Source organism: Fringilla coelebs, assembly GCF_963513975.1.
Source record: "Fringilla coelebs genome assembly, chromosome: Z".
Classification (NCBI taxonomy): domain Eukaryota; kingdom Metazoa; phylum Chordata; class Aves; order Passeriformes; family Fringillidae; genus Fringilla; species Fringilla coelebs.
In genome coordinates this window covers 29,287,260-29,314,428 of record NC_140031.1, presented here as the reverse complement: position 1 = coordinate 29,314,428, position 27,169 = coordinate 29,287,260, and the positions used below count along the sequence as shown (strand labels likewise).

Sequence of the window (27,169 nt, the reverse complement as noted above, 5' to 3'; positions counted from 1 at the left end):
TGAATTTTGCTTTGTTATTTCATAGGAAAAATGCCATCAGTACTGGCCTGCGGAGCGCTCAGCCAGATATCAATATTTTGTGGTAGATCCAATGGCAGAGTACAACATGCCACAGTATATTCTGAGGGAATTCAAGGTTACAGATGCAAGGGTAAGTCAAAATAGCATTACATTTGTTCTCATAAGTTTAAAATAAAATGTTTATTTCTTTCTTTTTTCTGTGTTTGAGGTTTTTAGAATTTTTATTACTATTAAGAAAACCCTAGAGATATACTTTCTACAAGCAATAATAAAAAATCAGATTAAGTTATTTTAAATAAATGGGATCTTTCTTTAGAAATGATTGACTTCATTCAGATCTAGCATCTGGGCAGCACAGTTATATAGTTCTCAACTATTTGTGCCAAAATACATTAGATTACTTGAGAACTATTTTCCTCTTTTTCCTCATTTTCCCCTTGATCATTATTGGGTACAATTTTTGCAACATAGAGTGTTGTTTTGTTGTTTTGGCACCACGCTTGAGGGTGAGGGAGTATGAAGGTTAATATACTGAGATTTTAAAACTGCAAAGCAAATTGCATTCATAAGAAAAACTGGACAAGCTTTTGCACATTATAATTTGCTTTTTCATGTTGTATATTTTTAGCTCTCTGGTATATCTGCAGAGTAGATACATGCAGCTGTGACCTTAGCATCCTCATTTTCATACTTCATTTCTTATCTGAATTCCTGAGTCCAAAACTGAGTACTCATATAAATATTAAACATACATAAACTTTTAATATATATTTGGCATTTCTTAGACTTAATTTCTAACACTTCAGTCTGTGTGGCAGGAAAACATACTGTCAGCCTCTGTTTCTGTAGGCACTGTGGAATAATACTTGTTCAAGCAAAATAGCAGGATGTAATGTCCAGGAAAAAGATGAGTGGCTACTCAGAGTTGCCTGTCAGCATCTGAAATATTTGACTTCCTCATGGTTAGCTAGACCACTGCTTTTAATGTGAGCCTCTAGTTAAAACTGGGTAGTATTGTGAGTATTGTATCAAGTCAGCATATGAACCTTTTGTTTGGCAAATGAGGTTCAGGTGTCAGTTTTTGTAAAGGAACTGTAGAGACATCGGATCTGATTTTCACTCTATTTGAAATGCAGTAAGAATCATATGACTCATATCTTCTCTAGCCTATTTGTGCTTAAGAAAAGTGGAGAACAGGCTCCTAGCCTCAGTCTTTAAACACACTTGCAAGCAGAGATAGTCAAATCCAATGTCACTGCAAAAACCCTGATAGTTTTAATTGATTTTTATTAAAAATCTGTCTCAAGTTGGAAGAGTTATTATGTGACATAGTTCACAAAGCTCTGATCACAAAATTACAGTTACAACAAAAAGCCAAAGCTGTAAGTGAAGTGTCCCCAAATATTTTATATGTTTAAAAAAGTTCTTTCAAGACTTTGTATTTAAGTAGAATATTTAGGAAAGTCCGCCTACCTCCAGCTATCAAACCAGTAAAGGGTCAAATAATTAAATAATTAAATTTATCAGAACTAATTTTATTTGACATGATATTAACAAACCTCTTTTAGAAAGCATTAAGCATGCACTGATAAAGCATTTTACAGTCACATGTTATTGCTTCTCAAATTTTAAGAACCTCTTTATCTTGATGGTCTAAGTTTTGTTAAACTCCTCAGTGAGCTGACAGCACCATCCTAAATTTTCTAGTTATGCTGGAAAACTATAGCTCCTTCCAAATTTACTGGAAGAAGTGGGAAATACTTACCAAAACGTGCACTATAGTTTTCCTCTAGTTAGGCTTTTGTGGCTTTCACGCCCTGTAATTGAAAGAGTTTGACTAAATTGTTGCACTCAAAGAAGAGTAAATGCTGGAGTCCAAATCCATCTGTACTGTTACAACATCATCCATGCTCTGGCAGAGCCAAGACCACCAGTTATTCCACAAGGACAAAAAGCAAGGCCCTGTACCTGTTTAGGTGCCAGCAGGAAGTGTCTGGGGTGGAGCTCTCTTATTTCTGAAACCGAACTGTGTGGTGTTGTATGGTGAAATTGACCTCTGTAACTGCTTCAAGTTATTGCTTCTAACTGCTTTGTACTCCCTCTCCCTGGAAACTTCAGAAGTCAATATGTTGGGCCAGTCTTACTTAAGCTAAGCTATTAGTGATGGCTGTAAGAGAGTGTTATCAATTCTAAAGCGCAATCAAAAGACAATTGAATATCCCCTGTGAGGAGGAAGAATAAATCCAAACGGCCAGCCACTAAACAGGATAAAACATTAAAAGCCCACTGTGCCACACACTTATTTTGATAACTAACTGTGCAAACTGTCACAGTATTTAAAAGTAAAGATTTTAATAAAATTTGGCATTTGTATCTGGACTGCTGTTGGCAAGAATCTCATTAAAAGAAATCAACACTCTTATAATGTCAGTAGCAGAGGGAGCTGTAAGAAATTGCAGATCAATTCCCCATATGCTTTAATGTTAGTCTATGTTAGACTAAGTAACTTTACTTCTCTGCTCATTAAATAGCATTAAATAACAGAGAATACTGTCATTTCGCAGACTTGCATTGGAATACTGAGTTACTTAAATCATGAAACATACTAATACAGTTGATATATACACAGCAAAAAAGAAATATTTATCATTAGATCTATTTATGACAGAGAAATGTGTTGACTTTCCAGTGATGGACTGGACTTAAATAAGTTAGTGTCTTCCTTACTTATTCTACTTGGAAAAAGTTACTGTTATTTGGTGCAAGTCCTATCAGGGTCATAAACTGCTAAATAGTTTCCATCTCCTTAACAGCATGTTTCAAGTAAATAAATTTTCAGGTTTTCTTTCTTTACTTTAAAAGAATGGAAGGTTGTTTTGAAGGGAATCAACCTGCACTTGTGTCTTCTTGATAAATTTATATCATCTGCCTAAGGCTATCTGGAGGATGCAATTTCATTATGTCTTTTTTGGAGAAAATGGGATTATGGAAGCCATTATCAGAGATGCTTGTATTAGCAAAGTGCCGTTTTTGGAAGTAAACAGTGCTTTGTGTTGATGCCCACAAGAAATCCAATTGGGTGAATATTTTCAAACATTACATATTTGTTTAAGTGGAGAAAAGTGTTTCACAGACACGGTAAAACTGTATCTGTGAAACACTAAATTGTCACAGTGATCTAGTGGAAGTACACTGTATGGGTATCCTCTCATGTTGCTGGTAAACACACACATTTTTTCTGTTTTCCTCCCTCATTTGAGACACAGGAGGCAAAATCCCACAAAACCAGAGGAAATATAAAAGCAAATTATTGGGGTTTCCTTTGGTTATATTTAAAATCACTTCTATATAATTTCAAAGGTCTGTAACAGTTGATTGCTTGTGGTCTAAGGAAAAAGAGAAAAAGATTGTTCTTGCCTCCAGCATAACTTGCTATTTTTTGATGGGAATCTCCAGTAATAATGTCAATTTTTCATGAGTTTTACTTAGAAGAAAGTTCAATTTTTAATGAGTTTCACTTAATAGAAGACCATTTTGAAGACATGACAGGGTAGGTGCTAAGAAAACATGATGTCTAGAGGCACCAGGTAACATCAGTAGTTCATATTGCCATGATTTTGAACATTACAGTTGTGCAGATTGACAGTGTCAAAATCATCCGTGTTTGAAAATACCGTGTTTGCTTTATTCATTTGTATTGCATTTTTCTGGGCCCTGACTTTTTGCACATTAAATAGGCAGATAGCACAAGTTTGCATTTCGTAATTCCAGTGGCTTCATTACAAAAATAACTATGATGCTGTATTCTGCACTTTAAAGAAATGCTGTTAGTATTCCTAACCACGGGGAACAAAGAGCTTCAGATGGCTTGTTTTGAGAAAGGAAGCCCTTCCTCTCAATTTTAGCTAACTCCAAGCTGTTAATGAATTAAATTAACAATTATTGAAGGCAAATTTGTTGAACAACTGGCTTGTTTATCCATCTTCTTCCAGGAAAAATGTTCACCTCATAGAAAGCAGCTTACTATTAAAGATAACATCTGCAAGGAGGGCAATGACTAAACAAGTCTTATCAGTAAAGGTATTCCTGTTGTGAGGTATTTGAGCATATCTCAGAAACAGAAAGTCAGATTAGATGACCTTATTCTACCTGATCTGTATATAAAGGAATTTGTAGTCCACAGGATTCAAAACATACTATACCAAAAAAGTCATATACCCTGGTGGGGTTGTTTTGGCTTTGGCCTTGGGCACAGCTTTTACACCATCAGAATGCCAGACAACTCTCTTATGCAGTGTGGATGAGAATCCACACCATATTGTTAATGAAACTCATAATAACACTTCTGGACTGTTACAAAAGCTTCACTAGTAGTGCTGCTGTTGAAAGAGTTTCCATAAATGTAATCTTAGTCATTCCCCAGCTCCTCTCAACATCCTTACTTTGTGATTGTCTTTATGATTATTCACTGACCAACTTTAAGCCGCAGCAACATGTTTTATTTGTGTCTTTTGTTAAAGGATGGTCAGTCCCGAACAGTGAGGCAGTTCCAGTTCACTGACTGGCCAGAACAAGGAGTGCCAAAGTCTGGAGAAGGATTTATTGACTTCATAGGCCAAGTGCATAAAACAAAAGAGCAATTTGGTCAGGATGGACCAATTTCTGTTCATTGCAGGTAAGTAAACAAAGCTTAAAAACAAATTCTATGCTGATTTGTTTCTTTTCTAACGTTGATTACTGATTGTGGTGAACATGTATACTTAAACAACATTTCAGAGGTGAACTATCATATAATGTAATCAAATAGAGGATCTAAAATGGAACAACATGAACTGCTTTATGAAATGGGAACTGTTCTGTGATATTCCATTTATACAAAAATGGTTCTTCAGAAATATGTGGAAACATGATTTTTTCGCTCATAAATTCCCCTGATGCAGCATAAAAGCAGTCTGGTCAGTGCTGCACACAGAAGGCATAGGAAGAGCCTTATCACAGGCTGCTACATCTGATACTTTTTCGATTAGAAATTAAAAGTGAGGCTTTTACTTTGGTAGGAATTATTAGCTGCAAACAAGCTAGTTACACCTCAGTTGCACATTAGTAGCCATCAAGATGAGGCAAAAAAAAACCCCAGTAGCTATCTCAAGAAAGGGAATGGAATAGAAAGTGGTGTTTAGAAATTTTGCCTGTCAAAGAAATCATTGAGGTTCGAGTTGATGAGTTCTAGCTTCAGAACTTTGTTCTCATTTTTGATGTGATGACTTCCCTCCTTTGCAATTGATATGCAGATGAAAACGGCTTGCATGGTGGTTAGAAGTAATCAAGCATGGGCTTTTTAATATTCTTGTATTTTTTATTTATTTCCTCTGCAGTATTCTCGAGTCTATAGCAGATGGCCAAAAATAATATCTTTATCTCTTATCTCTTATTTAATAAATTGTTTTCTATAAATTCCATTAGGATTTTAGATACTCATTTTTGTAATATGAAATTATTTTTTGTAGATTAAATATTATTATTATTTATGTAACAGAGATGCAAAATACTGACAAAAGTTGCAAGTTCTTACTGCAAGCCAAGTAGTGCCCCAATACTATCATGAAGACAAATGAATGAGTTTACTAGAGCCTAGTAAACAGAGGGAGAGAAATTCTCATCTTTCCAAAGTCAGGGGTAAACAGAATTTGAGTTCTTTATGATCCTCTAATCTGAAAGACAGACAAAATAAATGTATTGGAATACTTGAATCCTACTTTTCTTGTGTGCCTAAAATTTTTTATGGGCTGCTGAGGAGAATAGCATTGCAGAGCACTGATTGGGATTCATTACGCAAGGGGGATGAAGAACAACCCAGATAAGAATAAGCCTTATTCTTCAACATTAATGAGTTTTGAGAGGACAGGAGTAATAAGTAATATTTATGCTTTTATGCAGATAAGAAAGCAAAGCAGTATTTTTATTCTAGGTTCTTTGTACCATGCAGACTTGTCCACTTGTGACTACAGTGAATACTGCTTACAGTACATTACATATCCCTCCCAAATGGATGTGATCTTTCATGGTAAAATTATGGACTTCTGCCATTGACTTTGCTAGGAACAAAGTCAAATGCAGTGTAACTAATCATGGCTTGGTTTTTAAATGTCTTTATCATTATTGTAATGACTATTTAGGGACTGGTAATGCTAATCATTGCCAGTGTTAGTCAACTTACATGAATAGGAAGTGTCCCTAGCAAATTAGCAAGTTTGTTTATTTTTTTCAGGACACACAAGATCCTCAATGCCTGTGCTTTCCTAATTTCTGAGGAATTACTGAAATAATGCCTCCATTTTGTACCATGATGAGTTATACAGTGAATTAAAACTCCCCTAGTGTCACTTTCTTTGGGTCTCCTTTACACTCTATCCAATTTTCACAAGCTTGCTTTCTCTGTTACACAGTAAACCCTCACAGCCAACAATTCTAAATTTTCTTTTTCTGTAGCATTTTTACACATAGGTCAGTGTATGGAATTAAAAAATTTCTAGCCTCATGAGGCAGATTCTTAAAACTATTTAAGAGAGCTATGGGCTATTCATCCTGAAGCAAAATTTTCACTTAAAGCGATATTAGATATTTATAGTCTTTGTATTCCAGCTTTTAGCTCAAGACTGAGGAAGACCTTTTCCAGAAGGCAGTCGAGATGTATTTGTAACAATAAACTCTTTTCTCTTACAAAAAATCAATACAACCACATAGTTCATTAAAGCATCTCAACTTCAGTTTCTAGTCCAGATTATGAATTATGGGGAGTCATAATGCATCATGAAGGATTTCTTTACTCTAGAAATCTTAAGCATTTTTGGAAAGGAATTGTTCCAATATTAAAGTCTGTTTGCCACTCTAAGGGGAACAGGATCAATTTCCTACAGGCTTTTCTCAAGACATTACACTTGATGACCAGTTAGGATTTGCAAGCATTGAGGTGTTTTCATACTAGTTTCTCTTACTCATTAAGTCTCTCCTGGAGACACTTGCTGATTTTTTAAGTACCCAAGACAACAAATTAATTTCTTCCTTTTGCTTGAGATTTCCAAGTAATTTTTTTAAAGTAACAAAGATTTGTCTAATGTTTGAGGCCAGAATCCTCTCACACATTTAGAATTATTTTTAAAAAAAAATATTTAAATGGCAGAGCAGGAGAATGTAAAATGGTAGTCTGTGTTCATTCTCCTGGTCATTTTCTGGGCTACTTAGTTTAGATCACGCTGTCATCAGGTCTGTAAAGTTCAAGCTGGTTCCAACGAGCAGGTTCCAGGATTTTTCAGCATGTTTCTTAAGTACTAGCTGTCTAATTTACCTTATCAGGTACCTTACACTGCAATTGCTTTAGATGTCCAGGACTGTTGTAATACCATATAGGTAAATCACCGCTGGCAACATGATTTTCTGCCAAGTGGTGTGTCTTTTGTCCTTTGGCTTCAGCAATCTGAAGGCACACAGCCTACGCCAAATTGATAAATCTAATTGCTTATATCTAATAGCCCTAGAAGAGCTCTGACCTAGACTAAACACTAAAATACTATCATACAATTTGAACATTCGATTTCCACGCTAGCTTTGTGAATTTGCTGGATTCCTGTCATAGTTCATTTGAACATTCAAGAGTTCTTCAGGATTTCCCTGTTGTTCATGCTGTTCCATTCATCTGTCTGGTGAATAGGTCTCACCTGGTGAATAGGTCTCATAAATGTGAAGCTTTCCAAGTTTATCTGGCTGGAGAAAACCTTGATGCTAAATTATAAGCATCAACAGTGAGATGAGAAGATGCTTGGTTTCCATCCATAGAAGTTCAGACTTAGAAATTCTTTTTTTCTGTGTAGTTACCTGTCTCTTTTGCAAATGATAATCATCCTGAATGAGTGATTGTTTAATTTTAAAAGCTGACAGCTATTGGCTCTATTGATGGCAGGAATTTCCATCACTTCTTGAGGGTTAAAGCTAATAGCAGAAACCCAGGACAGAACTGAGAGCAAACAAACCACATATATACTCAAAGAATATTTTTAAGACTAATGTAGACAGACATGGTGAATGTATATCAGCATTGGAAAGCAAAGATCCAGACTGCCAGACTTGAATAAGACCTGAATGGAGATTTTTCTCAGTCCCTTATTTGAATTGGACCATATATGAACAAGTTCAATATTAAATGAACATCCATACTTCTAACTTAAAGTAGAAGGTAAAATAACACAGTGAAGATGTACAAAACAGGGCATATGCATGATGAAAGCAGTAAAGTAAAGCAAGTAAAGCAAACAGTAAAATGCATTTTGGCTTCATTTCCTCATGTCAGTTCCAATGTATGCTATTGGCAACAAGTGTTATTTTCCTTCACCATGCAGTAATTATTGTATGTCTGGATGAACAAACCAAGTCTTTGCAAGGAGGACTGGAGAGCCTGGATGTACTCAGTAGATGTAAGGTTAGCTTGAGTGCAGTTATTCTTTTGAAAGCAATGTGGCAATTTGCTGTGGAATTTTGCTTAGTGAGCCTTTCCCCATATAGAAATTTATACACATATGGTGTGTTGTAACCACAAAGAATTTGTCAGCCAATTCTTTCAGCATTAACTGTCAATTAACATTTGTTTTTTCCTTTTATTTTCTCTTCATTTTCTTCAACAGTGCGGGTGTTGGAAGGACTGGAGTATTCATAACCCTGAGCATTGTGTTAGAAAGAATGAGATATGAAGGTGTTGTAGACATCTTCCAGACTGTCAAAATGTTAAGGACACAGCGGCCAGCCATGGTACAGACAGAGGTGAGCAAAACAGTATCCTTATGGAGTGGTGATGGAAAAGAAATGGTATTTACCCAAGCAAAAGTATGCACAGAGACTGTATAAAATATGCTTATCTGAAGCCATATATTGGCCCTGTGACTACAATGTAAAATCTGCCATGAAGGTATTGCAAGGACTATTTCCTGTTATTGCAGTAGTTACTGCAAGACGAGGAAGAAAAAAATCATTTCAATAGTGGATCCTAAATTATGGTAGTTAAGAAAACCCATTTCTGAAGCATCACACATTTTCATTTGATCCTTGTTCCCTGGCAGCTGGGAAAAAGTTCCCTCTTTCCCTGTGTGGTAGTAAAGAAGCAGGCAAATTGTTTCTGCAGGTGGGTCCACCGATTTCACACCACCCCCCAACCCGCGAGCAAGGTCTTGATTATGTCTTCGGACTGACACTGTATTATTTTCATGTTTTTTTGTGTCACCAAGCATGTGGTTCTTTGGCCTGAAAATCATAAGGGTAAATGCAGCATTCAGGATAACTATAGTGTAAATAATTTCTATGCTATAAAGTGTGGCATAGAGAAGTAAAGAAAGTGATAACAGTACAGACCAGTTACCTGGGCTTGTATGCTTGGAAATCTGCCATGTCATAAAGAATGCTTAAACATTATCAGTTAATGTGCTTAATTATTGCCTTCATTTCTGAGCAGAAGACCTGGACTAAGCCAGAGCCAATAGGTTAGGAGAACCAACAAAAAGGGAAAGAGAAGGGAAACAGATCACACATTTATTTAGTATAATTTGATTGACACTGGCCTTTAAATTAAGTCTGTGAAATTTAAGATGGTTCCCCAGAGTTTGCCATTTTCCACAAGAAAATTAAACTTTTTCCGTAGAAGCTGGGTAGTTTTACTTCAAGTAAGACAACTTCATAAAAGCCTATATGAAAAATACAGATATTTATTTTTAATCTTGTCAGTTAGCCAAGTAAATCATTGTGACCATACTGAAGAGTTAATTCCATTTCTTTTCCATTACCATCATTCTCCTGGATAAGCAAAATGAAAAATGACTGTTTTCTATCATTTTGGCTGCAAGAAATAACTAAAGTATACAGAAAAGTATGCTTCTTTGAGCCTACCTGACAAATGCAGAGTTCAATTCTGCAATATATGCTCCCTCCCCCTGCTTTGACTTATTTCTGTATGCTACTCTGCATCCCCACTGCTGAAAGCAGAGGTGTTCTGTACGCATTCCTTCCAGGATTCTGTGGCAAACAAATCTCTCCTTCAGTGTTATAAACTGCCAGGAAATCTAATCCTTATTAAACAAAGAACTTCCATGTGGACCACACATACACTGAAAATTTGGGCAGAAGTGTGATGTATTCTGCCACTGTTCTAACTATTCCAACTAACAGAAACGCTCCTGTATTTTTGAGCAATATCTTTTATGTTTGGTTTTTTAAAATTTTTTACATTTCACCATTTTAAACAAGATTGGCAGTTGGAAATAAATACATAGATGTGCCATTTTAGTGTAAGTGTGCAATATAACATAAATGCGCAAAATAGCTGCTTTATAGAGGTGAGAATAACACAAACTTACAAATGTTGGATTCACATGAGGTATAAGAAAATTTCTTACCACACTAAACTTCTCTCTGCTTCCGGGTATAGGTTGAAATGAAGTGAATAAGGTCCTTTAGCTCCATATTTCTCCTTAGGTCCTTTTCTTGCCACAGGCCAAGGTATCTTCACATCTTCATCAAAGCCTTTATTTCTGAAAGGTTGGAATTCCCTTTGCTTTCTTTACATGATTTTTAACCTGATGGTTTTCTATACAGAATTCCATATTCAAGCTGTAATGGACCTTTTTACTTCGTGTGTTGTATTAGCTGTAGAATTCATTGTTTATTTTGCTACTTATTTTCAAATACGTGTGGGGAAAGCATCCTAGCATGTTCCTATCAGAAGAAAGCTTTACGCTGGTATTGTTTTAATCCAGAATAACAGACGGTCAGTAGGTGGGTATATAGTCTCTGCACAAAAAGAAGCTGCATTCTGCGGAAAATGTTGTTGCATTAAATGAGTCTCTATCTTCATCTGTTGTAACTCAGAGTGGTTTTCTGTTGGTGTCAGCAAGAGAATATTGCTGAACTGCAGATGCCTCTGCAGTATATTTGTTTGTAGCTACAAAATATTCACTATTATTCGAAAGAAACTAGAAACCAACCAACAAGCTGACTTTTTGATGCATTTGTTTTCTATTTTTCTTTCTCTAGGATCAATACCAGTTCTGCTATCGAGCCGCACTGGAGTATCTGGGCAGCTTTGATCACTATGCAACATAAAAACCCATTGTGGATTTTTATTGCAGGCCCTTTAAGATCCAGAGAGCCGCTTCTGAGCCATACGATGTGCTTTAGAAGTACTTCTTAACTCTTAGCTAAGGAGCAATTATTGGGGATATATAAAATAAAAAAATAATAAAAAAAGAAACAAATGAACAAAATATTGGGGATATATAAAACAAAAAAACAACAAAAAAAAAACCCCACCCAACAAGAAGTATTCCATGTGGACCAAGAATTCACAGTTTAATAACCTAACCATAATAAAAGAATCCTGACCACTGAGGCGTCTGAAGGATCTCATTTACAGATACCTCAAGGGTTCAACATTGGTTGAAGTTAAAGGGAAGAGGAAATTTAATCAGAAAGAGTGATCATCTTATTCAGGATTACATGATTTTGCAAAGAGGAGTTTTGAGAACTGCAGTTCAGTGCAAGATGTTTGTTGCAAGGTTGGGTTCTGGCTTCTCAAACAAAGCGGACTCTTTACTTCAACATCACCGTTTCCCATCATACTGCTCATCTTAACACTTAAGGGAAAATGTGGGAATGTTTAAAAAGAAAGTCCTTGATTTAGTTTTTTAGTATTGTAAAGATACTGCTGACCTGTGCTTCATTTTTAACTGTGTAAACTTTTTCCTTTTTTTAACAAGAGTTTATCATTCGATGAAGTGAATTAAAGAAAAGGTTGCATAACTGTTAATATTTTTGTTTAAAAATGTAGATTTTTTTTTAAGCTGTAGAACTGTTATCTGTAATATTGTGCTGTAGAAATGTTAGATACTTTGAAAATTTGCACATTTTTGTGCAGTCCTACAGTACCACAGTCTTGTTAGATATAAATTTTGTAGTTTTATTTGGGTTTTTTTTTTTCTTTAAGAAAATATTCATTGTAATCAGTTAAATCAAAATGGGGCTTTTGGTTTATTTTGGAATCAACAGGGAGGCGCAAAGTATAAAGATGCTGCTAGCACATACACACACACGCACACATAAGCACATGCACACTCACACCCTCTCTCTTTTATATATATATATATATGTATTACTGTCTACCCTTTTTTGACTCTCTGTATAGTTGCAGAGAATACAGATGGATTCAGATACAAATTCACACACATGCACATCAACATATCAGTCCTTACACACCTGGATTTATGAAAGCATTGGGAAAGTTTTTCCACATACTGCAATTATATCAGACTACAATTTGATCATCTCTGCATTTTTAAGGTCCATAAACTTCTGTTTCAAAGGGAAGTGAGGAATGCACATCATTGATATTTGAATGCCATCTCTATCCCAAATAATATCCTATCCACATTTCCACTTGAACACACACACATGCACACATGCAGAGCACACACATGCACACACGCACACAGAGTATGTGATTTAGGCTTCAAGTGAAGTTCAATATTTGTAACACTATAGTGCAATAAGAAATCATATTATTAAATGTAGGAGGTGTGCATGTGGGAAAGGTCAGTGCATATCCCTTTAGGAGGGGAGAATGTTGTAATATACTAGGTATTAAGATGTTTTAAAATTGTATTCAATAGTATACTGTCTATAGTGTGCGCTATATAATTTACATTTATCGTATGTAACAGGGCAAAGCCAAACACACATTGCTCTGTGAAATCAAATGTTTTGTGGCATACAGCATTGTTTGGGGATGCTGGGGTTTATTTTAATTTTACATTTAGAGTGCCTTATATTTGATGCCTATTTTGAATAGTATTTCTTTAAGTTAGCCTTCATTTGTATTTAGTTTAGTTTGTTTATATCTCTGTTGTTCTTTTCAAACATTTTAATACATGTACCAGACAATTTTGAAAAATATGCATTTCCAGTTTCTAATCAAGTATGGACGGTAATAAATGATAACCCAAAACACATAGGTAGTCAAGGCCCTTTATCTTTCCATATTTCTAATAACAGGATAGCCCACAAATTTGAAATGTATTTCTGGTTGGCTTTTCAAACCCACTTTGTCACTGGTTATAGTGTTATCTGTCATTGCTGAGCTGTAGCAGCACAGTAGCAGTAGTTGACATCAGCAGTGCTTATGCATCTTTTTTTTTCTTTTCTTTTTCCTTTTTTTTTTCAAATTTATTTTGAGCCAAGTCCTGCTCATTCACTTGTGTCGACAGATTGCTAGAGTCAAACCCTTGCTTTTCAGAGGGAAGGTTCATGTAAGGCTGGTAAGACTGAGCCCACATGACATATTGGAGATTGACAGATTTTATTCCAGGAAAAAGGAAAATTCTCTAAACAGCACAAAGTACTTTTTGAGACTCTTTCTAGAATGCCATTTACATTGACCTTGGTCACCATGTGTTCTGCCATTGTTAGTACATCAGCACCAAAGGATGCTTTCTTTGGGGTTTCAAATAGGAGCATTGATGTGGCTTCTCCATGTGGCCTCAACATTTTTAGTTCTTCTTCCAATTTCCCACTCCTATGAGAAATAAAAATAAGACCAAACTCCAGCAATTGTATTTGAGCACTTTTGTAATGAAAAAAGAACCCAAACCAAAAAAATCAAAACAGAAATATAAATATATATATATATGGAATAGAAGTATTATAGAAGGCTACCTCAGAATGAGATTCTATAACTTACATCTGAACCAGAGAAGAATGTGCACTATGTTTCTTTCTCTTCTTCTTTTTTGATTTATACGTTGAAATAATTATTGAAATGCCAGGTATGTAGTGTGGTCATGTTCTTCAATTCAAATATAGGAATTCCAAAATACAAAACAGTGTCATTTTGAAAACATAGACTGAGGAAGGTTCCTGCACGCTGGATCTGTACAAAGATCAGTGCATTTTCCCTAGCAGACTGTCTTGCAAGCTCCAACACAAATAAGGTAGTAAAAGAAATACAAAAAAGCAGAGCCAATTTGTGAGAAAAACTGTTGTACAACTAAATACTCTTTTCAGGTTTTTTGTTTCTTATGATAGCTCTTAGCATCATTGATGTGCATTCCACTTTCTGTATTCTAATATATGCATTCTACAGTTAATTTAAATTGTGAGCATCTTTGTCTACATACGTCATACATTTCCAAGCTTAAAATTGGTTTCATCAGCATAACCACTACGGTGCTATTATTTACGTTTGTATGTGTAGTTATGTCTAATTTTGTAATTAGTTGCAATGGGGAAAAAAACCACAAAATATATAAAAATGATTTATACAAAAGTTTAATTTAGCTCTTTTTAAAAAATTTATTTGAGTGGTTAGATAGCAGAGAAGATGGCTGGGGGAAGGAGTGACCTTCTAAGGAGATTTGCACTTTCTATATATACCTTTGTACTATGCACTGCCCTATTGATTCTACACCCAACAATAACTTGAACCCATCTGTAAGAAATTGCTTACAAAATCCACTTGTATGTATTTAAAAGACACAGAACATGTAAAAAGGAAAAAAAAAAGCAACTGCTTTTTTTGTTTCCTTTTATTCTCTCCCATTTTACTTTATGTTTCTTTTTCTTTTTTTTTTTCTTTTTTTTCTTTATTTTTTTTTCTTTTTTTCCCTTGGTGCCCTGATACTCCACAGATATCAGAAGGCTGCAGGTCTCATTATAACCATCCGTTATGTGGCTTTGCCATTCAAGCTTGGAGTGTCTTTACAAAGATAATAAAAACTTGTGTTCTTTGCTCTTGTTTTGGATGCATAGACTGAAAAACTTTAAAAAATTACCTTGTAAAATGGCTTGTTAAAAAAGATACAATTACCTCTAATTAGTAGTACGCGTAAATGTTTTACAGAATGAAAGGCGTGCTTTTTATTTTCTTACTTCGTTACATTGGTGGCAAAAGGAAGTCTGTATGAAAATCAGTTCTTTGCTGACACAAGTTCCATTTGTTACAGATGAATTCTAATAAAATGTCAGTGTTATGCAGCCCTGGTCTTCTTTCTTAAGCAGTACTTTTGAAATCAAAACTTGTTTGGTCCCTCTTGGTGATAAAGGAGTTTAATTGAAACTACAAAGCAGTCATTAATCTTCTTAACTAGCTGCTGGACAGTGGAAAATGCATTCTTAGGTTAGCAAATATATATCATCTTCAGCAGCAAGCTTTGAGCCAGCATAGGCAAACCCTTTGGCATAATTTCTCATAGTTTCATGAGTTTAATTGAAATTACCTCACTTTACATGCCTCTGGAGTTCCCCTTTGTGCTTTGGGAATGTATCACTACAGTGAGAAAGTAAATTCTTCTCCATTCATAGGTGCAACTCAAAGAGGGCAAAATATCCACACATTTGAGGTAAATTATGAATTTTTAATTCCTGCAGCTTCTGAGGTAAATCCAAAGTCACTTGTCAGAATTCAGTCCCTGAAATTGTGGCAGGCTGTCATAAGTTTTAACTGATTTTTGTTATGCACTGCATATGCAGTGAGTGCAAAAGTGAGTCTGTGAGGCTACTATCCAAATACTGTGGTAGAGTTTTTAAACACGCTGGAAAAGTTTTAGATGAATAAACACACCAGGTGTATCTAGGCAAGCTACAAGGGGCATGGCAATCTATTCAAAGAAAAAAAGTCTTGCCCTGTCTGCTTGTTTTGAAAGAAGGCAGGCTCTGTCTCCAAGATTACTTTGTAAGGGAATACATTCTATTAGCAATTAGTATTAAGTACATGTTAATAAACAATTCTCTGTGCTGGAAGGATGTGCAAGACATTAACATTAGGGTGATTTCTAAGAACGTGTATTGTTCTTGGCCTAATTTCCACTTGAAGATGGTGATAATAGTGTAAATGTGAAGCCTTGGTATTCTTACAGAGGCCTATTAATGTTTTTCCACTGACTTCTGTGGATTTTACAATTACTGCATTGCAGGCTGCCTTTGAATTGAACCTTTTTTGCGTAGTCTGTGCAAGGTGGTTTAGAGCTGTGTTATGTAAGGGTTTCTTTAACTATCTGAGTGGCTTTAGATGGTACCCTTTAATGTCAGCATTGACTTCTTTGGATTTTCCTGTTCTGTGCGTCTAGCATGGACCATAATAAAGTGTGAAAATGAGTATTAACAAAAATATTTGGCTGTGTATGGCTTAATAACTTCTAAGTTTATGGGGTTTTAACAAAAATAATTTCTAATTCATGATTAACGCGGAAAAAAGATGCCGTGTACTTCGAGATCGTTACTGTTCAGAAATGCTGTTGAGATGTGAAATTAACCTATCTCAAAGCAAAGCAATAGCTACAGACCTTAAACCCAATAACATTTGCATCTTTTCTATGTTATCCAGTCACTGGGACCAAAAATTCCCAAATTCCCAGAATCTTTAGTGTTCATTAGTATCTCTCCAAATGGGTCAGTCCTGATTCTAAAGAAATAAGGGATTTCCGTCTGTAAATTTACCCATTGCCTGCTTTTCCCAGTCTGTGCAGACCAAAGTGGGACAGAAGGGAGCTACTGGTAATGGAATAAACAAAATACTGAAAAAGTAATGATAAGGAATATATGGAAATAAATCATTCATTAACCAGTGCCCAGTCCATTAACAACTGGATCTGTACCTAGTGATCCCTGAAGAACATTATAGACATCACTGGTCAAAAAAGGAAGAGGAAAAAGTCTTTCTAGAAATTGCTGTCTTTTTTACTTCAGATGAAAACAAGCCCTCCCCCCCACCACCCCCCCACCCCTTAACGGTTTTAAGCAGAATGAAGTTAAATGATTTTTCACAGACTTTGGAATTTTGAGGAAAATAAAAAACAAATTTGCTGATGTGCAAGCCAACATACCACTGATAAATCACTTCCTCTTCCACAGCACGTAGCATAAAAAAAAAATAATCTTGCCCATGGAATTGCTGAATTCTATGAAATAGCTTTGCATTTTGAAACCTTGAAATATGACCGCTTTAGATAATGAAACTTCAACAGAACTGGATCAAATTGGCAAAAATGTCCACAGAAGATACCAAATGGTGTCAATATTACTTTCACTGTCAAAGATTATCTTTAAAGCAATTTCTGAAGTTTGAAAGACTGCTATTTTTGTCATTATTTCACTTTGCATGGGGAAATAAAACACTTATGAGGTGTGAGGTCATAGCAAATTTTCATGCAAAGACCTGTGGCAAAATTTTTTTGTATTTTTTAAATTTAATTTTAGTTTACTTTTTTTACTACATTTTATTTGTTTATTTTAATTTTTTCCCCCTTTTTCTCAAGGAGGATCTATTTCCAAACTGCAGCTGTTTGGAAAGGTACTTGATTCAAAACCTAAAGGATTTGAATATCATTGCTATACAAGAGATTATATTATACATAATTATATTATATGTAATAATATATTATATATAACATTCAAGAGAATTTTCTCTTTATACTGTCCTGTGTTTTCAACAAGTTGGTTCTGTCATCCAAGTCTGCTTACGAAGAGTACCATAGTAAGATGCAAAATGTTTTTCTATCACTCATGGAATGAGTCAAGATGGATGGAAACATCTGCTGACTAGCTTTCAGAGGAAAGCAGAATGATAACCTGCAAATGCGACATTGTAGTGAATAGAGATCATTTTGCATCTAGACTATAAATAGGATGCTTTTGAACCCAAAATGCATTCAGCTTGCTTCTGTCAGCAACAGTCTTAATTATTGTAGCTGGAACAAGCAAACAACCTTTCTTTGCCAATAAAAGTACTGCATTGTATATTCAACAGCCTTATTGGATATAGAATGTAAGTCCTTAAAGTCAAAACTGCCTAGAAATGCCTTTTCTCATACATAAAATCAAGAGAACAGAATATAAGATTTTCTTCATTGGAAGAAATTATTTGAAAACACATCAGAGTTTCTATACTTCTGGTCTTCAAAAAACCAATTTGCTCTTAAATCTAAGGGAGTTGCATAATCTCAGCATTCTACTGTAGCAGGCAACTTACAAACACACAGCACTTAAAGAAAACCAAACATCACCTAGAAGCTCCATGTAGGATTTTCAAGTTCACAAGCCTCATAAGTATCATGACTAACACTAAATCCAAACCACCCAGCTTGCACTGCCCGTGCAAGGCATCTAATTCAGTCATTGTGGCACTTCAAATTAAGTACACCAAAACCACCAGAAATAGTGACTAAGTACATCACTGAATACAGATGTGGCAAAACAATTGTCTTTCACCGGCAACAACAATACCACATGTTTCTGTTTCATACAGATACAATTTTCATCAACACAACATCCTCTCACTAATCCACACTTCGAAAGACTATTTTGAGCATTTCACACATTCACACCTCCTGTTTGAATGCCTTTCATTCCGTTTTTTCCATAAAAGTTTCCTATTCGATTTTCATCAAATGCTTAGGTGTATTTTTCTTTGATTGTTTCATTTGAAGCTTAGTCCCTCACAGTTTTAGAGAGCTCTTACCCAATCTACAGCACCTTGCAGAAAACTGGAATGACAGATTGAGGCCCAAACCTACATACTTCAGGCTAGAGGGAGAAATACATTCAGCCTCATTATAGAATAAGGCTGCAAAGTAAGTCTTATGTAATAAATAGGCATCTGAGCAGCATATCAGCATGGTGAAGTACATCTCTCTCTTTCTTCTTAGATAAAAAAGAGCTAAAATGTAGACTTCTATTTAAATCTAATATAGGTAGGGGAAACAATATTCCAGATGGTATTTGGGGTGGTTTGAGTTTGGTTCATTTTCATTGTTGTAGGGCTTTTTTTATAAAAGGCAGTATTTATTCAAAATCAGAAGTTGGTGTTTTTTCAGAAGTTGGGGTTTTTTTTATTTTGTATGGTATTGAGTTTCTTTTTTCATAGCAACTTTTATGATACTTTTTTTAGATTTGTGACTGAAAGAGTGTTGATTACACACCAGTGTTTTACTTACAGCAAAGTAGTGTTCAGGGTTTTGAGGTCATTGCTCCACCAGCTATTAGTCTGGTACACGAGAAGTTGGTGGAGAACACAAATAGGACAGCTGACCAATGATAAATCCTTTACCAAATAATGTTCTGTTTGTCAATTAAAAAAAGGACTAAACCAAGAAGAAAGATGGATGTTCTGAGTTAGGCATTTTTCTTCCCAAGTAGCCATTGCATGTGATATCTTGCTTTCCTGGAAAGGGCTAAATATCTGCCTGCTGATGGGAGGCAGTGAGTTAATTTCTTTGTTTTCACATGCACCATCTAGTTTGCATGTGAAACTGTCTTTATCCTAACCCATTTTAATTTTGCCCATCTGATTCTCTCCCCATCCCACTGAGGGGTGAAGTGAGCAAATGGCTATGTGGAGTTTAAGTGCTGCCTAAGATTAACCAACAGCATTTGGCTATACATTTTTATTGTCAGTTGTAACTTCATTGACATTGACCAGAAATTTCAGATGATCTTCTTGGGGACACAGTTGCAGAGAAACACTGCAGACTCAACGCAGAAAGAAAACAATGGTCAAGCAGAGGGGTTTCAAAATGGGAAATGGACTGTTACTGTCTAAAATCAGAAAAGATGCCAGGGATAAACACTGCAACAAAGATATTAACACTACCTACTTTAACTGACTAAAGGTCAATTTTTGCAAATACTATAGAAAAAGTACAAGTCTACAATAAGCCTCACAAATGAGGACTTTGGTGCTTCAGTCAAGACATTGCTCTTACACGTTACTCACATGAATGCACCACCAGCACTGGTCTCTCTAGCTAATTGAAGAATTAATCCAAGGTGGAAAGCCTCTTCAATGAAGTGAAAGAGCTGCTATGCTTCCTGAAGGCTACTTCTTAGATCAAATGCATGTACAAATACATTTAGGATAAGAGAATGCATTTTAAGCCTTTTTAAAATAAATTTTAAATTATGAATATTTATTTCTCAAATAGATGTAAATTAACCATCTAGAAAAAAAAAATCCTACCTTCAAAAAAATATTTTAATTTCTTGTTTTGATCTCCTTACTAATGGTATTTTAGTTAATTAATATCAAATAATATACCAAATGCAATGCAAGATGTTTGGTAAATATATCTGATGTTTGGTAATTATTTAAAGATGTGTGAAAAAGTTTCTGTAGACCTGTTATGTCTGACTCATTTAGCACGTGTGCTCTTTAGAAGTAATGGAAAATGAACATCATAGCTCTGCGCACAGGAAGGATTTTTCATCTCTTAAAATTAACACTACTCAAACTGAAAATTATGGAGATAGAATGGGTTTAGAAATGCTGTTAATTTATTCCTTTGAAATGTTTTGTTACATTACTGTTTCTTGACAATGTCTTCTGAGGACCCAGCTGGACATACTCCTTTGACTGATTACAAAATTGTTATTTTAAACAAGTAAATAATATTTTTTGTGATTGTGTTAATTTCAGAATTGCTAGGAGTAAATTCTGAAAAGGTGAAAAGGCTAATTACCTGCTGAAATTTGTGTTATTTTATATATATACATGGTCTGTTCTACACAAGATATTGCAGGAAAAAAAGTTAGATAGGCTTTTGGGAGTGTTTTTGTACAGGCTTTTGGGAGTGTTTCATCAAATGAAATGTTAAAAGCTTAGTCATGTTACTAGGCTTTCAAGTGAATTTGCTCACAGAAGCAACACACAATTAATTACACACTTGCTTTGCTTTGCTTTGCTTTGCTTTGCTTTGCTTTGCTTTGCTTTGCTTTGCTTTGCTTTGTTTTGTTTTATGTTCTGTTTTTCTTTCCAAAAGAAGAGCGAGAGATGTATGTAATAAATTCTGTTGATGACATCTATTCTTGGTAGTTGCTGGCAACACTCTAGTATGATTTATATTTTGACCTTGCTCTCCTTTTAATAGCTATAAGAGGAAGATTAATATCAATATGCTTTGGCTATTTTGACAGAAATTTCCTTTGGGCAAAGATTTTACTTGCCAATAAGCACACACCTACATCAATCACTATAAAATACAAAAAAATTATTATTTCATGGGATGCTACAGAATCAAATAACATAAGCTCAGAATCAACAAGCTCAGAAATCCTTGAAAAATGGAGGGGCAATGAAATTTAATGTCAACATAAACTTCACAAAATTCTTCCCTCCCTCCTTCATCAATGTAATGGGATTCTAAAACTATTATTGAAGAAAGTCATTTTATCAAAGGGAGGAGAATAGAAAGAAAAGTTAAAAAAAAAAGAGATAGTGATTTTTTTTCCTTTTGGTACTAGTTAATTACCGGTTCTCAGTGTAAGGCAGAAAAGGAAGCTGGGGAGGAGGCTTTGAATCAGATAACTTGATGGCTTTATGGAAATACTTAGAATGGAGTGGTTACAAAAAGCTGATGAAAGCTTTTTTCCATTAACATACATGAACATACAGCAAAACAAATAACTTTTTCTAAGAGGAAAGCAATATCTTCTAGACGAGCAAAAGATGTAAAAGGAACGGATGTCAAAACATTTGTCATGAAGCAAAAGCTGAGTGTGTTCTGTTCTCTAAGTTGTATAAAATGACTGCTGAAAAACTTACAGGTTCCCAGATTCCCATGAGTCAAGGAAATTTGAAGAGACTACATCTGAACCAAAACCCTGACCCAACAGAAGGATTTGGTGTACCTATTCTCCATGGCAGAGCTGAAGGCTCTCATAAACACAAGGTTTCGCTTATTATAGAGTAATGACAGGCTTCTCAGCCTCTTCCATGATATATACATGTAACAGAACAGTTTATATTGAGTGTCCTCATGCAGCACTTACAGGGTGGCCAGGGTATCAGACCCACCCAGCATGGCTTTAGGAGGGGAAGGTCCTGCCTGGCCAGCCTGATCTCCTTTCATGACCAGGCAACCCCCCTGGTGGATGCAGGAAAGGCTGTGGATGTCTGTTTGGACTTCAGCAGGGCCTTTGGCACTGTCTCCCCCAGCACTCTCCTGGAAAAGCTGGCAGCCCATGGCTGGGACAGGAGCACTCTGTGCTGGGTTCAGAACGGGCTGGATGGCCGGGCCCAGAGAGTGGTGGTGAACGGTGCTGCATCCAGCTGGGGCCAGGCAGCAGTGGTGTCCTCAGGGCTCTGTGCTGGGGACAGTTCTGCTCAATATCTTCATTGACAACGTGGGTGAGGGGATTGAGTCCTTCATTGTAAATTTGCAGATGACACCAAGCTGGGATTGTGTATTGATCTGTTGGAAGGCAGGAGGGCTCTGCAGAGAGAGCCAGAATGGTTGGATGGATGGGCAGAGTCCAGTGGGATGGGGTTTAATAAATCCAAGTGTTGAGTCCTGCATTTTGGCCACAATAACCCCTGCAGTGTTACAGGCTGGGGACGGTGTGGCTGGAAAGGGACCTGGGGGTGCTGGTGACAGCTGACTGGACATGAGCCAGCAGTGTGCCCTGGTGGCCAAGAAGGCCAAGGGCATCCTGCCCTGTGTCAGGAATAGTGTGGCCAGCAGGAGCAGGGAGGTCACCCTTCCCCTGCACTCAGCACTGGTGAGGCCACACCTCGAGTGCTGTGTCCAGTGCTGGCCCCTCAGTTTGGGAAGGACATTGAGACACTTGAGCACATCCAGAGGAGGCAACGAGGCTGGTGAGGGGCTTGGAACACAAACCCTGTGAGGAACGACTGAGGGAGCTGGGGGTGTTTAGCCTGGAGAAAAGGAGACTCAGGGGGGACCTTTTCACTCTCTGCAACTCCCTGAAAGGCGGCTGTAGCCAGGTGGGGTTGGTCTCTTTCTCCAGGCAGCAACAGACAGCACCAGAGTATACAAACTTAGTGTGCTCCAAGGGAAATATAGGTTAGGAAAAAGTTTCTTATGGAAAGAGTGATAAAGTACTTGAATGGTTTTTCCAGGAAGGTGGTGGAGTCACCATCCCTGGATGTGTTTAAGAAAAGACTGGATGTGGTACTCGGTGCCATGGTTTAGGTGAGGTGTTAGGGAATGGGTTTGAACTAGATGATGTTGAAGTTCTCTTCCAACCTAGTGATTCTGTGATTCTGTGATATTTGTACCTCACAGCCCTTAATGGCTCTTTCTCTAACAGTTCTGTGATATGCTAAGATATAATTTCTGTGTCATGCCTGTAAACTGTGCAATATTAGCCTATGTATGCACATATTGTATACTCAATACTTTAAGTCAACATTTAAATTTCTTCAAGACTATATTGAATTGCCAGCTATTTCAGATGCTAGTGTATTTAACATCTAATGCAACAAAGCAGCTCAAACTCAAACTGGGAATCTTACAGAGCAGTTCTCAAAGTGACTATTCCCATGCTCTTTTTTCCACTTCAGTCCAGTATTGTAGGTAAGTTCAGAACAAATTTTAAAACTTCAGTTACAACATGCAGTGGGAGGTGGAGTGCAGATTTGATGAATAGCACAAGTACCCAATGGCAAACTGGTAGGTTCCTGTGAATTCTGGGATACTGCAACTTGTTTTTTCCATCATTCTCTTTGCCCAAGGGAAGGCAATACTCATTACCAGGCCATTTCTTAACAGTAACATAAGGGCCTTTCTACGTAAGCATAAAATTGAGGAAAACGTACCTCATGTTTTCAGAGGAATTTGGGAAATTTGCTCTGAAAGCATATGCAATTCCTTTAGGAGCATCTGTCCATTCAGGGTATCAGCAAAGCAACTCAGTTGACTTTGCACCCTCCGTGGTTTAGCTTTAAGCTGATTTATTTCAGGGAAGTCATAAATACTGGAATCATGGCTAAGGATTGCAGCAAGTTTCAGGGCACACAAGAAACTGAATATTGTTCTTCCCAGGTGATATTTAGTCCAGAGGTGATTAGGAGCTACATGCTGTTAAAATTATTACTCAGTTTGTTTCCAGTAGGACTACTGAAATTTAGTTGGAGGCTTGCAGCTAATGATATACTTCAGTCAGTACTGGGTCCAACCCTGTTCAGTATCTTTGTTAATGACCTAAATCATGAAGCAGGATATACCTCCAGCAAGCTTCCTGATGACACCAGCTGGGACCAGTGGCCAGATGACTGTGATGCTCACAGGAACCTCAACATAGCAGAGAAATGGGCTAACAAGACCCACATGAAGTTCAACAAGGAGAACTGCTAAGATTTGCACTTGAGAAGGAATGATCTCAGCCATTCCTTTGGAAAGCAGATTTACATAAAAGGCCTTGGGGTTCCTGGTGGATACCAGCTTGAACAAGAGTCAGAAATGGGCCCTTGTCACAAGGAATGCTAACAGTATCCTGGGAAGCGTTAGGCAAAGGCTTGCCATCAGGTCGAGGGAGGGGACCCTTACCCTCTGGGGTACTCTGTCCCATTCTGGGCTCCCTTTTACAGGTGACACATGGACACACTGAGAGCCCAGCAAGGGACCACACAGATGATGATGTACGGAAGCACAGGAGCACCTCTCCTATGAGGAAAAGCTGAGAAAGCTGGGAATGCTCAGGGGGATCTGGCTACTGTAAATACATACCTGATGGGAGGGTGGCAAAGGTGATGGAGTCAGGCTCTTCTCAGTGGCGTCCAGGGACAGGACCAGTGGCAAAGGGGAAAAAATTAAATAGGTAATTCTGTCTGATTGTCAGATAATAATTTTTCACAGTAATATTGACTGAGCCCTGGCACAGGACTGTATCCAGTTGAGTATCTCCCAGAAAATTAATTCTACCACCTCTCTAGGCAACCTGTAAATGGTAATCCTATGTGAGCAGTGGGGTTGGATCTGGTGATGTCCATGGGTCTCTTCCAACTGTAACCATTTATACATGAAACATAAAATCTGCATTTTAGAGATGAACCAGAAGTTCTCTAAGGTCAAGATTCTTATCTCACTCAATGTCATTTTCATTTTTTTAATTTCAAAACTTAACAAGGCAAACAGAAGATTTTTTAATTTTTTATTTAACACATATTTCTGTTTCTCAAAAAATGAATGTTGACTACCTTCAGTCATATATGCATGCATGTGTACCTCCACAAATACCCATTTATTGTATATGCATGAACACAGTACTGTTGTTCTTAGAATTTTTATTCAAAGATGTTCCGTTTATTTTAGCTTTTCAGGAAATTTGTCTCATTTATGTTTTTCTTTTTGGCTCCTTGATCTGGTTAAACAGGACATTTTAGCAGCATCATTTTTGGTTAGAACCTTATTTCATCCTTTCTCCTTGGTTCTGAGAGACATTTTGTTTGCAAAGGAGAAGTTCTTATCTTGTCAAAACTTTGACTAAATTTTTCCTTCTCAGAAGGCATTTATGTTTTCCGTAATGATTCAGTTGTGAAATGAGGTTAGTTAAACCAGATAACATAAAGCAGATTATATGCTATCCTTACTCTTACCTCTGAAAATTAGTCCAGTATTAGTATTTCTATATACATTTCTTGCACAAATGATTCAGTATTTTTAAGAAAAAAAACTGAAATAATTTTCCTAATTTTCAATTTTTCATCTGCCCAGAAGTTTCTATTTTACTTTCTAGAGTTCTTCCAATATTTTTCTAATGGGAGAGAGTCTTATGATTGAAAAAAAATTGTGTCATGTCTCATGAGCATGAAGAAGTGGGGTATGCTTCATCCCTCCTACTCCCTTTTGTGTTTCTGTTCATGTTCTCATCAGCTATTTGGTTTCCATAAAAATTGGTGGTTTAGAGGAAGTTTTTTCAATGGCTCTTTGGACATTGTCTGGCTTTGTGCCTGTGCAGATGAGAGGGAAAATTGAAAGCAATTTCCTTGGAGGTGTATTTTTTCCATAGTTGAAGACCCATAGGTTTTTGTATCTGCCTGATTTAAAGCCATGTCCAGAGGCTAAAATCAAGACTAATGCAAACTGAAGTCTTATGCCACTTAATTAAAACATCTGCACTGTTTTCTTTCACTGTTGAATGCTTCTGACAAACAAGTTCCTAGAGCAACGTGGATCTGGTGTTTTCCAGACTTTGTAGGGTGTAGCATTCCTAGAATGGTCTTAATTTCGTGCAATTTTTAGCCTTGATTACGCTTCTTTTCTGTCTTTGTCTTTATTTCTTATTTTCAAAGAAGAAAAATAAGTGTCTATCTCTTGTGATTTCAGGGGAAGGAATGGAAGAACACACAAGCAGGCTGTTTCTAGGGAGAGAAGAGACTTGCTGCATGAAATACCTGCTTTAGAAAGTCCTTACCTTAACCAAAGCAGTGTATGCAGGGACTTGTGTCCCATAGAGCTGAGAACTGTCAAGTTCCTACTGAGGAGTCATAACAGCTTGGACACAGCAGGCTGCAATAGGGAAGGTGGAGTATGAAACAGGTAGCTAGAAAAAAACTCTAGACCCTAATTTGTAATGTTTCTTCATGGAAAAAGAAGGGTCATCATGAATAATTTCTTTCTGAGTGTCCTTGCCCCAACCTGTACTGATCTGTAAAAATGGTCCACTTCATAAGCCAGTTAGACGAACCAAAATTTTTTATTTTTTTCACCTGTGGAGAGTACAAAAGGACCAGCTTTTTTCTTCCTCACACTGTGGGAATCCAGCAGAGTAAGTCATGCCATCAGGATGCAAAAGAGACAACACACTGGCCAACTTCACGCTAGCTCCTGAGAAAATGAAGGGGCAAGTAGTCCTGAGAATCTTTTCTTGACACATGAAGGATAAGAAAGTGGATGGGAATAGTCGGCATGAATTTACAAAGGATCAGTGTTATTATCGAGGAACTAAAAAGAAATGAGGTTAAAAGAGAAACTGAAAATACAGACACCTATCTTTAAACATGGAGTTTTATATTACAGTAAATGCACAGAACTGAATGTGAGAAACAAACAAACAAACAAAAAAGATACACAGGAGTTGCTTGCAATTCTGAACCTCTGTCAGACAACAAAAGTTTTCTCTCGCTCTACTGGTCCTTTCTACAGCTATGAAATGTATGAACCTCAGACTTCTTTACCCACATTTTTCCAGGGTTCACGTTCTACTTATATGTCTATTTCTCTTCACGTTTACCTGCTGATTCTTAAAACAATTGTATCAAAAATATCTTTATTCTTACAGCTAGCATTTCTGAGTGGTCACAAGCATGTTCCTGTGTTTGAGAAAGACA

The 27,169-nt window shown here is 36.6% G+C and overlaps 1 protein-coding gene across 1 annotated transcript in view; it reads left to right on the top strand.

Moving 5' to 3' along the window:
* Window positions 1-11,523, top strand: part of PTPRD (protein tyrosine phosphatase receptor type D) — a gene marked incomplete at its 5' end in the record, with an annotated part of 283,346 nt that extends 271,823 nt beyond the window's left edge. The window contains 4 exons of the mRNA XM_084225157.1: window positions 26-151; window positions 4,542-4,696; window positions 8,697-8,832; window positions 11,092-11,523. Coding sequence (XP_084081283.1) covers window positions 26-151; window positions 4,542-4,696; window positions 8,697-8,832; window positions 11,092-11,160 — 486 coding nt within the window. The 3' untranslated portion in view covers window positions 11,161-11,523. The remainder of the gene's footprint in view (window positions 1-25; window positions 152-4,541; window positions 4,697-8,696; window positions 8,833-11,091) is intronic.
* Between the last annotated feature and the right edge of the window lie 15,646 nt (window positions 11,524-27,169).